The sequence below is a fragment of the Danio rerio genome, chromosome 8 (genome assembly GCF_049306965.1).
Source record: "Danio rerio strain Tuebingen ecotype United States chromosome 8, GRCz12tu, whole genome shotgun sequence".
Lineage (NCBI taxonomy): Eukaryota > Metazoa > Chordata > Actinopteri > Cypriniformes > Danionidae > Danio > Danio rerio.
In genome coordinates, this window is record NC_133183.1 from 27,482,501 (window position 1) to 27,495,749 (window position 13,249).

Consider the following 13,249-nt stretch of genomic DNA (forward strand, 5'->3'; position numbering starts at 1 on the left):
GTACTTACACTTGAGAAATGTAGGAAGAAACCCATCCTGACGTCCATCAGTTACTCTTTACTGATCCTTCCTTTAACAAACTCAGATGAAGTATTCTTTGTAGCATGTAGCTTCCAGAAGTTTCCAACTGCTTGGCTATAATGCTGATGTTTCATCTTTGGGTAGAGACTCAATAAAATATCCATCTGCAGTGTGACTTCAATCGACCGGCATGTTTGTGTGCGTGTGTTTGTGGGTGTGCGTGTGTTTGTGGGTGTGTGTGTGTGTGTGTGTCTGGGTTACTGCGTCAGAGGGCGGGGCCTCAGGTTTGAAATCTCCCGGGTTTGCGCGTGCACGTGAAAAACTTTGTTTCGTTCGTACGTCATGGCGAAACACCTAATGAGTCGGTATCAAGGCGACTCGTTTGAAGCACTATGATTCGACTCTTTTATAGATGAATCAACAGTTTTAAACACTGTATTCTTACAGATTTAAGCCTTAGCTGGATACTTCACTTCACTTAGAGCTGTGTTACACACTACATGGAGGGGAATTTTCAAAAACCCATAATATGGGCTCTTTTAAAGAAAGGTTATGTTGAAAAGGGGCATGTGTTCAACTAGTTTGCTTGCTTTGACACATTTAAAATATATGGCTAAGAAATAAAAAAATGTAGAATTTTTAGAATGAAGGACGTAACCTGACCATTAGAAAAAAAAAAACATTAGTGTTTACTCTCGTTCAAGTCTGAAATTTCATTCATAATGGTCTTAAAAAGTCTTAAATTTGACATGAAATCTGCAGAAATCATGTATTTGCATTAAGTAATTGAATGGATGTACCCAATAAAATAGCCCGTTAGTGTGTGTGTGTGAGTGTAAATAGGCAAAAAAACAGATTTACACCCATTAAACAACACCTTAGTGGTGGTTGGCTTACCAGCAACGTCAGGGCATTACAATGTGATTGCTTAAGTTGTTCTGAGTCAAAAATGTAAGCTTATAGTAGAGTTTAACATTAAAGGGCACCTATTTTCCCCCTTTTTAAAAATGTAAGATAAGTCTCTTGTGTCTTTAGAATGTGTCTGTAAAGTTTCAGCTCAAAACACGAATTATATTGATTATTATTCCTTTCAGAAGTTTGTAATTTTCAGCTCTGAACACAACGTAGCTGTTTTTGTTGCCTGTGCCTATAATGCAAATGAGCTAGTTCTCCCACCCACCATTCCCTTGTGCCTGTCAGAGTGTGCCTCAATCCCCTGTTGCGTCAGATTTAACAGCAGAGTGACAGACATGAAGGAAGCAGTTCTCACGTGAAGTTTGTGAGAAATACTGCAGTAAGAACTTTCCCAATGATTATTTTATGTATTTTTTGTAGAGTTAATTCAAGCCTATCTGCAACCAAGAGTCTCACACAATGTTGTTACAAAGTTCGCCCACACACACAGACCCGTAAACAGCATGCATGTTTAACTTTGCAGTAAACATGACAGGATACACATTAATATCCACTGCTGTGTGGATATTCGTTATGTTAATGTAAAAAATAAAACAGATTTAACGTCTACAAACAGAGATTGAAGCGTCTTCTTTTACATTTGTACTGACACTCGACCATGGTGATGAATTACAGAAATTTTACAATCTTCATTACAAACATGCACTGCTTAAAAAATATTTTAAACTTGTAAAACTTATTCTTGATCATATTTGATGATGATTGATGATCACAGAGCGCTGAACAGGTCTTTTCATCCCAGTTGCTTTGCGCATGTTCTGTCTTGTTCTTGATATGATTATACACACTACTACGGAGACATGTTAATACGTGGCTGTCAATCAATTCGGCGGGAGGAGAAACCACAGTCCTACGTCACATTGTGGTGGGTCTCAAAATGGAAGGGATTTGGATCCTATTTTAACATAAACGTTTATATCACTCCAATAAGACTGTGGACACACTATACCTACACACAGTTCTGTCCAAACAGCTTGATTTTAATACAGGTGCCTTTTAAGCCTATTTCAGCCAGTCGTGCAGTATGTCTACAACTTTAGCAAGTTATTCTTCAAATATCCAGGAGTTTAAAAATTCCCTACAGAGAAAACACTAATAGATCTTAGCGAAGCATCGCTAATAAGGGGAAAAACGAGGAACAGAAGAGTCTCTCACACATGTAAATGAACTGGTGTTTTTTATTCAGGACGTTTTACAGGTCAAAGTGAGCCCACACCTTAAAAACAAACTCTCTATCAGACAAATAAACCAGTGAAAGGTGCTCTGTGAGCGCAGGAAGAAAAAAAAAATCCACAAACACTCTACAACTCAAACTTAAGGCAGAGCGGACAAACGTCCATCTCTCACAGCAGAATGTGACATCAGTGAGAACTGGAGCCGTGCTCACAAACCATTCACAGGCAGATCTGTGTGCTGGATTCAGGAGAAACAGCAATAAGTGAGCACTAGTGCCAGTGTGAGTGTACTCCTTTATACACATTGGTGTAATTATTATCATCTTTAAGCTCTAAGCATGTAAATATAGACCCCAAAATCTTAAGACTACTCTACATCGTGTTAGGTGTAAAAGTTGAAGGAATGACAAACTCTCACAGGCAAACAACAGAACAGTCATTTAGCGTGTATATAACAACATGACACGTGTATGTGTGTGTGTGTGTGTGTTTTAAATATAAACAACTTTTCAAACTAGCAAAAGGTGCATTGTTAATCTTCAAGAAGAAAAGAAGTGTCTTTTTTTCCTCGTTCAAAGAGAACGTCCTCACTCTAAGACAAGAGCGCAAGCGATAAACCTACAGAGAATCCAAATAAAAGCATTTAAAAACGGACGCGCTCTCTTTAAGACATGCTGACTTCATAAGCAAGTTTCAGCATGTGAGATACAGCAGTCCAGCCTGGGATCTGCTTCTTGTAGACAGTGTATATTCCAACAAGCTATTATTCAGAAGCAATTTTGCCCCTCAATTCTGCGATACTATAGTAGTCAACGTTTGAAGTGGTTCAAATGCCTTGTCCTAAAAATATTCAACATCCATTCTTGATCCACATTAAACATTGACTACTGTAGAATACGGGGAACAAATAAACAAAGCAGCACAAATTTTTAAAAAAATTCTCAAATTCATTCATAACACTCCAGCACTCGCAATTAAAACATGCAACAACACAGCCCTCAGACAGCATATCCAGCCATGACTATTATATATTAATAAAAAATCATAACAATAATACACATCCAGACCTAAGACGGTCACATATTGCTCTAAGGATTTAAAAAACAAAAACAAATGCATCATTCAAACTTGATTTCATGCTATGTTTCATATCATCTGTAGCATTCAGGGATACAGTAATCTGTTATTCTGAGATAACATTATTCTAGCGGTATGTGGTGTTCGATTCCACATCCGTGTAGCATAAAATCAATTTGACAAACCATTTACGCAAATATCCGGTCATTCTTGGGCAGCCGATCCTAAATGAATGCAACTTCTAGAAGCCTCTTTTAATCTTCGAAATATACATTCAGTTTGGTCACAGATAGACGATAAATGGGTCCTGATTGTAGCCACAAAACAATCCTGCACACTTCTGAAAAACTTTTTAAGTCAGCTATCACGAGCAACATGCGGATACAATCAGCTGCTAATAATGCAGGCTGACTGAAACCATTACGGAATGAATATTCTGCTACGTTTTCATATGTTAAAGGGATTATTCATTCAAATCTAAATGATTTTACTCAACCTCAGGCCAGAGATATGTAGGTGACTTGCAGTGTTGGGGGTAACGGACTACAAGTAATGTGAGTTACGTAATAATATTACTTTAAGTAACGAGTAAAGTAACGCATTGCTTTAAAAAATTAAGTATTATTATTTGAGTTACTTTTTTAAAAATGTAACTCAAGTTACTTTTTATATTATTTAATTTGAAAAATAGTTTTTTTAAAATAGTTTGCTGAATTAAAATTGATGCAATCACGTCGAATTACACTCAGTGAGAGAATGAGCTCCCTGCTGGAACAGATGGCAGAGCCTTACATTTCTGTGGTGGAAATATTGTCATTATTTTGAAAACATGGAAAAAAGAAGACCATAGTATCAATGGACCGTGATTTTACTCAACTAAATCATGATCAGTAAAATCTAAATACAAAAAGTAACTTTAATTAATCTGTATATACGGCATGTAGAGGGTCAGGAAGTTCTCAGAAGGTAACATTATTCTAATTTTTTAATGAGTTTTCTTTAAAGATAAATCAAGTTATACAGTGTCATTAAATGCAGAGTTCCTCTATTAAAAAACAAACTGCAAGTTCTGAAAGAGATCAAGCCTCAGGCAGGTATGAAAAGTAACTCAAAAGTAACTTTTTTACTTTTTTTACTTTTACTTTCCATAAAAACACAACTATTTACTTTTTTGGGGAGTAACTCAATATTTTAATTGCATTACTTTCAAAAGTAACCTTCCACAACACTGGTGACTATTTGTTTCAGTAGAACATAAAACAAATGATTTTGGCTCAAAATATGGTGCGACAGGAAGATTGTGCTCATGAACACATGAGGATGAGGAGATGTACACTGTAAAAAGCGGTTTAAGAGAAAAGAAAACAAAGTCACTGATATAAATTCAACAAGTTGACCTTACCTATAATTATTTTCTTAATTAATCACCCTATGGGACATGGTCCATTTCAAAAATGTTTTTGGTAACTTTCTGAACAAGTCGGGAACTTTACCATCTATGTAGTATCAGCAAGTTCTTCGATTTTACCAAAAATATCTTAATTTGTATTCCGACGATGAACTAAGGTCTAAAGGCTCATTTACATGTCTGCGTCGAGCGATCGGCGTGACCCACAGCGCATACCTTGTGCATAACGTTAGCCATGCATTTATACTTCTGTGTGCGGTTTGTGTTGCTCTGCAATAACACTTCCAAAACGCTATCTGGCAGTAGGTTTTTATGTTCCTCTATATTGAGTTTTTTTAGTTTTTTTCTGAACGCTACCTTAAAATACAAGTAGCTACAACTCGCTTATTCAGAGGCGGGAACTGGCATACATGCAATGACTTTAACCATAAGGTAAACACATAACAAAAGATTCCATTTGGAGCTCCTTCACGGGACTTAACATTTGTAAACACTCACTACAACAGGCTTGTTGCTCTTAACAGTGCCCACACTCGTCGCAGCTACCAAGCCGAACAATCACAGAGCTCTCGATCGAGTCATTTTGACGTATGGTTACATTTTTTGAGAGGTGCGCGTCAGCGAGGGCTATGCCACCGCACAAAGACTACATGTGTGCTTGACGCAAGTATAAATCAGCCTTAAGGTTTTTTTTTTGGAGGAACACGAGGGTGAGTAATTTAGATTTTTAGGTGAATGAACCCTTTAACTTAATTTTTAAATTGCGCACATAGTTCATTTACCTAATTTTAAGACAACAGGTTTACTCACTTTTAAGTAAACTAAACAAATCACTTTTTACTCTGTTTATTCTTTTTCACAGACCAATTGTTTCACTTCATAAGAGCTCAGGAGCCACAAGTTTTAACTTTGCTCTCCTGCATTTGTTTTATGACTTTCCAACTGCTGGTAGCTGTTGACTCAACATTAAATGAAATTGAGAAGGACCATCATTTCAGCTTAAAATATTCGATAAAAATTTACAAAGAAAAAAAAAATAAAGTCACTGACATGTTGGATGGCCTGAGGGTGAAGAAATTTTCCTTTTGGGACAAACTATCCCTTTAACATCTTACAACAAAGTATAAACGCACTAATTAATGCTATACAAAAGCTAAGCATTCAAGACCAAACAATATTGAGATTTAGCCCATAAAGCGACGTTTCTTTGGTAACAAAAAATTTTGCATCAGACATTTCATCCCATGTTAAAATGGAAGACCAAATTCCAATCCCTGAATAGTGTTGTGATTCTCCTCAAGATGCAAGAAATGTGGCTTTGTTCCCCAAGCTTCAGCAAAGAGCCCATTTATTAAGAAAAAAACGGCATTAGCACCAAGCAACTTGAATCAGTCAGTGGCTGAAACTACCCATGAAATAAGAAAACAAACGCTGGTCCGTAGAGTTCGCTTGGTCTTTGACAATCAGCTGGTGAAGCTTCCTTGTTGTCTTGATGAACAATTTGGTTTGATTGGCAAATGCATTCATGACGTTTCTGCTGGTGTAAAAAGGATCCGAACGTAAGGCAACATCTGCAGCTCTGGGAGGTTTGTTTGAATCACATTCAGATCAGGCTGACTTTGAAGCTTTGCATTTTTGTCAGCGAGATCTTTGATGGTGAGCATGAGAAAGAATTTCCAAGAAAAGTATGGATCTTAATCCAAAAAAATAGTCAATCTTGACAGCAGATGTGAAAACAAAAAAGGATGAGAGACAGGGATTCCACCACAAATGCTGGTTCTTGTGAATATACCAATCATTTATGGCTTCAGGAGGTCTAACTAGCTTCTGTTCAAGCCCTTTTTTGCCAGTGTACTAAAATATATCCATTCCAAAATGTACAAAACCTGGCAACCCAAAAGGCGATTGCCTCAAATCGTAGATCCTCGAGGGGGAGAGGGAAAAAAGGGAGCACATTCAGGGTGTTAGAAGTAAAGAAGCCCTTAGGTAAGGGTCTGAATGTGTCCTTCTACAGATTGATTGCGGGTGGAGTTCACATCCATGAATGAGTCATGGCAAACTGAATCAAAACAGGAAACGGATGATGCAGGATCCTTCAGTTGCAGTCTCCATTTTGAAGAGTGCAGCATGTTATATCGAGTCTCAGCAAAGCCTATCTCTTCCCGGTTTTCATGTATGATGGGATGCCTCCTCGTGCGGTGAGGCCCTCAAAGCGCTTGTAGGTGTAGTTGATGAACACCCAGTCTTTACTCTTCAGATCCGCCTCTGTGTGGTTGGACACAACAGTAGTGGCTGTAGAAAGAGAAAAAATGTGATTGTATAGTTCTGAAATGTGTATTTAAGGATCATGTAATTGACTTAAAACCCCACCTGAAGGTTGGAGGATGTCTGAATCAGGGAACTCGTCAAAGTTGGAGGTATCGTCAATGCTTTTGATCTCAATGGGAATAGCTGCTGGTCTCTCCCTGGAGGAAAATAACCATAGTCCGTGTTCAGAATGGCATACTATTTCACAATGCATGGATACCATTTTTACTAGCTGATTGCTGAGTATTGTCCTTTAATGCAGTGTTTTCCAACCCTGTTCCTGAAGGCACACCAACAGTAAACATTATCAACCTCTTCCTAAACAAACACTCCTAAATCAACCCCTCAGAACATTAAAAGAGACTCTAAAACCTGAAATGAATGGGTCAGAAAAGGGGACATCCTAGGTACTGTTGGTCTGCCTCCAGGAACAGGGTTGGAAAACACTGCTTTAATGATCGTTATAGAAAACAAATCATCTTAGAGAGAGTGTTAACCATTGTGTTCCTTAAATTTAACTAAGTGAATATTCAATAGTATGTCAAGCTTTTGAAAGGCTTCTGAATAGTTGAATATTCATTCATGCATTAATTTTCTTTTCGGCTTAGGCCCTTTATTAAGCTGGGGTCGCCACAGTTGAATAAACTGCCAACTTATCCAGCATGTTTTTTTTTATGCAGGGGATGCCCTTCCAGCTGCAACCCATCTCTGGGAAACATGCACACACACTCATTCACACTCGCACACTACGGACAATTTAGCCTATTAAATATTTTTCAACACATTTCTAAACAAACCAGTTTTAATAACTCATTTCTAATAACTGATTTATTTTATAAATGATGACAGAATATAATATTTTAATAGATACTTTTCAAGACACTAGTATTTAGCTTAAAGTGACATTTAAAGGCTTAACTAGGTTAATAAGGCAAGTTAGGGTAATTACACAAATCATTGTATATTGACGGATTGTTCTGTAGACATATCGGAAAAAATATTTAGCTTAAGGGGGCTAATAATTTTGACTAAAATGTGTATTTAAAATTAAAAACTGCTTTGATTCTAGTTGAAATAAAACAAATAAGACTTTTTTCCAGCTGAAAAAGTATGATAGGAAATACTGTGAAAATTTCCTTGCTCTGTTAAACATCATTTGGGAAATATTTAAAAAAAAAATTCAAAGGGGGATTAAAAGTCAAAAGTTTTGTTATCTAAAACTTTTGACTTTAACTGTACATGGGTATTGAGTTTTCCAAAAAATCTGTCCACATAAAAATGCCAAAACGCACTTTGATGCTTTAAGCATATGCCAAACCAACAGGCAGCAATAATGGCGCTTTTATGCTAAGTTTACACCAAACGGGGAATGAAGTATTTTCACAAGTACGTTGCATACAAGTCAATGCAAACATGCCGTCATTCATGCTGACGTCATGGGGTGAAAACTCTGGTTGTAGTGTCAACACAAACACACTGTATCCGGAGTTTTAACATGGTATAACATGGTTTGGAAAAGTCAAGGTTTTAAAATTGCCAAATTTTCAGCTATTCCCGTTCCTAAGGTATAACATTTTTTTATTTACGTTTATTTTTGAATTTTGGATCGCTCCCATCTGCTTGATGCCCGATGCTGATATCTGTGCACTGGATCGTGCATCCCTGTTTACAATACTGCTGTTTTAACTGCATTTTCTAAAAAACTGATAATGTCTTTGTGAGGATTTAGGCTTGCCAAACAACATTTTTCTTGAAAAATTATTTGAATAAAAATAAAATAAAATAATATACATTCATACAGTGGGTCAGCATAAATAAGTACACCAGTAGCTAAATTAAACATGCAGTGTGACAAGTTCAAGTGACAAATTGCTTTTCTAGATCAAGACATCGCAGCACATTTAAAGCATAAAGATAACTTAAGCAATCGTCTAGACTAGAGGACCTCTGTTCTGTGAACAGTGGTGAAAATAAATAAGATGTCAATTTCCTTTATTAATTACGTGTTTAATCTGTGTGTTTGTCCACACAAGATACCAATGTACCTGATATGGTCATAGTCCACACCCTCAAAGAAAGCGTTAGTTTTGATCTCCTCCACTCCAGTGGCTCCAATCCTGTGCTCACCCTCACAGCAGAACCTGGAGGAAAACAACAGAGCAGAAAGAGACTGCTTGAAAGTCCCAAGAGTAGATTCACAGTATGGTAAATATAAACCAAAAACGATTAGCCAAAGAGATTAGCAAGGGGAAAAAAGACCACAAAATAAACATCAGAGATCAATCTAAAGGTTCATTCCATTAAAAAAAGAGGAGGAGAGAAAATAAAAACCTGAGGATCAGATCCTTGGCCTTTTCTGAAATTGGGACCTCTGGTGGAAAGATTAGAGTTTCCCGCCAGTTCATCACTTTCCTGTACGTCTCTTGTGGAGTTTCAGAGCAAAACGGAGGGTAACCTAAAAAAAAGAGAAACACAAATATTCTAGCCATATATCAAAATAAACAACTATTGTTATCTTATGAATCCAACTTACCAATCAGCATTTCATACATAATGACTCCTAAACTCCACCAATCACAAAGCTTGTTATACCCATTTTGCATAAACACTTCTGGGGCGATGTAGTCTGGGGTTCCAACAGTGGAGAAGGCCTAAAAGACATACGTTTTATTCAGAAAAACCTCTGTCTGCTATTTTATGTATTGTCCCACCACAGAGAAGTTTGAGAAAGAGAAGTGCTATGATTACAAAAGATTACAATGTAATCCTCTGACGCTAGTTTTACAATCGTCAATGGCCATATTCATGTCACAATAACTTCCTGCAGGATTGTATCTATCTGAGCCCACATACTACGAGTAGGGCAGTATTAGGTCACGCGGAAGCCCTTACCAATTGTCTCCTGTTTCGCTTCCATGTTTCTGCTTTCCTCTTTGAGTTCATGTTCTGAAACGCTGAAGAAAAACAAATTCAAAGTTAGATTTAGAATCAGCTAACAAATTCCTTTTTTACTACCAATACACTACTGTTCAAACGTTTGGAAAATGTTTTATTTATTTATTAGTGCCGAGCAAAGATTAATCATGATTAATCACATCCAAAATAAAAGATTGTTTTGACATAATACGTGTAGTGTATACATACATGCATGAATATATTTGAGAAAATGATTATTTATTTCATTCGTTCATTTTTTTTCTGGCTTAGTCCCTTTATTAATCAGGGGTCGCCACAGCAGAATGAACCGCCAACTTATCCAGTAGGTATTATGCAGCGGATGCCCTTGTCTTTGGACTGTGGGGGAAACCGGAGCACCCGGAGGAAACCGACGCGAACACTGCGAGAACATGCAAACTCCACACAGAAATGCTGACCCAGCCAGGACTCGAAGCAGCGACTTTCTTGCAGTGAGGCGATTGTGCTACCCATTGCACTACCATTCTGCCCCGTGTTTCTCTCTTTCTTTCTATCTATCTATCTATCTATCTATCTATCTATCTATCTATCTATCTATCTATCTATCTATCTATCTATCTATCTATCTATCCATCTATCTATCTATCTATCTATCTATCTATCTCCCCACCCTCCCTCCTTCCTTCCCTACCTACCTCCTACATATTTTCTCAAAATAAACTTTTATTTTGGATACAATTAATCGTGATTAATCTTTGCTCAGCACTATTATTACTATATTTTATTATTTATAATGTATATATTGCTTAAATTATTAATTAATCAATTTAGTTTTTTTAATTAAATTAACCTGTATGTGTAACAAATCTGCATATTATGTTCAAGTTCCTATTTCAAAAAGCACTGTTTTTAACAATGAAATTACAAAAATTCAAAAAAAATAAATGTCAGGTTTTTTGTAAATGAAAACTGTTAGTAGTACAACTGTTTTTCACCAATGACTGGACTTATGTGCAAACTAATGATATGATTTTTATAGGAACATTGACAATACCGCAATTAAACTTTACTTCATGATGTAAACACAACACTTCATTCAAACTAAAGCAATTAAGCTCATTATAGCAGTAATCATAATCACACTGAGCTGTGTTCAATAGTTATATTAACCACATTGAACAGGCATATAAAAAAACACCTTAATCAAATTTATGTTTGAACATACACAGATGGTGCCCTAATTTATGTCAAGAATATTATTTTTTTTTCTTGAGCATACAATCAGCAGATTAAAATAATTTCTGAAGATTAATGTGCCACTGAATATTGGAATAATGACTGTTGGGATGCAATCATGCTATCCCAGGAAAACCTTACATTTTATATGACATAACTATTAAAAAAAATCCTAATACAGGGCTCGAAATTAACTTTCTTACTTGGTAGCACCGGTGCTCCCAACCTGAAATATTTAGGAGCACCAGAAAAAAATTAGGAGCATCCACCAAAAATGAATGATATATTTGACAAGTTGTATATTAAGGGATTTATTGTATTTGAAAATAACATCAATTGGGACTAACAAAACCCAGAAACAACTATCTAACTAATGCTGTGATGACTTAATATTTGTGCAATAATTCCAAAATGAATGTTGAATAATTATAAAATATTAATGATGATGATGATGACAATAATACTAATAATGAATAATATTTCTCATCATCATGATGCCTTGAATGTGCTTTAATGCAAGTTATCTGCTATATAAAGTCCTACTGTTAATTTATGAAAAATGAAAAATAAATTGATGGTTTGCATCAAACACAAATGAAGCATTGTAGTAAGAAATATTTATTTTGTACTATTGTTTTTATATGCATGCCAATTTAATAAATAATATTTCTGCTACAAAACAAACGAAATAATATAATAAATAATTTAATCCAATGCTGAAAGCTGCAAAGCAGTCATCAGTAATTAAATAGAAAAATAATATAGACCTCAAGAAAGAACGGACAAAAGAAAGGACGAAAAGGCTTACTTTTAAAAGTTTTGGTTTCGGTTCGTGTCGTTTTAATGCTCAGCCTCGTTATGCGCTGAATTACATTTTTCTGTGTTTGTGGAAAAGCATGCGAGTCAGCCGACCCAATATATGAGGGGGGCAGAGCAGGATTCTCCCGATGCCCACCGGCGCAATACTGTTCTTTGTTATAACCCGCATCAGATCAAACTTAGTAAAGGCAAGCTTCTTTGGCGATGGTGTTTTAGCGGACATTTGCGCTGTTGCAGCCTGCTCACGAGGAAACGTATGAAAAAGTTATGAATTGCCGTGAGATTGTGTTGGCTGAACGCTGTGCATACAACGCATCGAGATTCAGTGTACTTTTCACTCTTCAGCCGTTTGCAATCCCCGCGGTCACAAAAGCTCCCTCCCTGTCATCTGACAGCGGAAAGTCTTGAGTGATTGACGGCTAATATGAACCAATATAGCGGCAGGGAAGAGCGAATTTACCACGTTTTTAGAAAAAAAAAAAACAGATCGCACTATAACCATAATATGCAGTCGCACGAATGCTCCCAATATATATTATGAGTCGCATAGCTTAAATTTCGGGCGCATATGCGACTAAAATGGTCACAATTTCGAGCCCTGTTATAATACTTCACAGCATTACTGTTTGGATATTTTTCCAAATCAAAAAAATGCAGCATTGGGCCTAGGGCTGCACAATATATCGTTTCAGCATCGATATCGCGATGTGCACATCCGCAATAGTCACATCACAGAATTTGCTATGTTGAATCAGAATTATAGTGGAGTAGGAGTAGAAAACATACATAACTGTGGCTTCATAGCAAAGTTTAACCATAAAGTTACAACAAAAAAACCTGTAGCGTTGAAACCTGTTGATGTGTGCGCATTTTTAGCCAGATAAAAGCATTTCGGCACAGTAAACAAACATTTTTGTAACTTTAAGAAACATTAATTGTATTTATGTGCAGTATACATGCAATGAAGATTATTTATTTTACACTTATTTCATTAGTGCTACTGTTAAGACTCCCAGAAATAAGCATTTGTTTCATTTGTAACTTTACAGTATTTATCATTGCTTGTGATTTGGTTTATTACATTCCATGCAGATGCGCTCCACAACAAAATCATCCTATTATCATCCAAAATTGTCCTAAAATTATTCATTCATTTCAAATAAAGTTATTAATTTCATCTGTTAAAATGATACTCAATATCGCAATATGTTTTGCAGAAAAGTAAAAAATTGCAAGTTCAGTTTTTTCCAATATGGTGCAGCCGTAATATAGACCATAATTTTTGAAAAACATTGTTCATTGTTAGCCTAAACTT

The 13,249-nt window shown here is 36.3% G+C and overlaps 2 protein-coding genes across 4 annotated transcripts in view; both read right to left on the reverse strand.

The window, feature by feature from the left end:
- Positions 1–171, reverse strand: part of prex1 (phosphatidylinositol-3,4,5-trisphosphate-dependent Rac exchange factor 1) — a 161,155-nt gene extending 160,984 nt beyond the window's left edge. The window contains exon 1 of the mRNA XM_073910421.1: positions 9–171. The gene's annotated coding sequence lies outside the window, so the exon portion shown is untranslated. The remainder of the gene's footprint in view (positions 1–8) is intronic.
- Positions 172–2,156: 1,985 nt separating this feature from the next.
- The window catches only part of stk38a (serine/threonine kinase 38a), a 41,450-nt gene continuing 30,357 nt past the window's right edge, over positions 2,157–13,249 (reverse strand). The window contains exons 10-15 of one of the 3 annotated variants that reach the window (XM_073909296.1): positions 9,856–9,917; positions 9,497–9,614; positions 9,295–9,418; positions 9,009–9,104; positions 7,027–7,121; positions 2,157–6,948 (exon numbers count right to left, since the gene is read on the reverse strand). In XM_073909296.1, the coding sequence (XP_073765397.1) occupies positions 6,809–6,948; positions 7,027–7,121; positions 9,009–9,104; positions 9,295–9,418; positions 9,497–9,614; positions 9,856–9,917 (635 nt within the window). In that variant the 3' untranslated portion in view covers positions 2,157–6,808. 3 annotated transcript variants of the gene reach the window in all.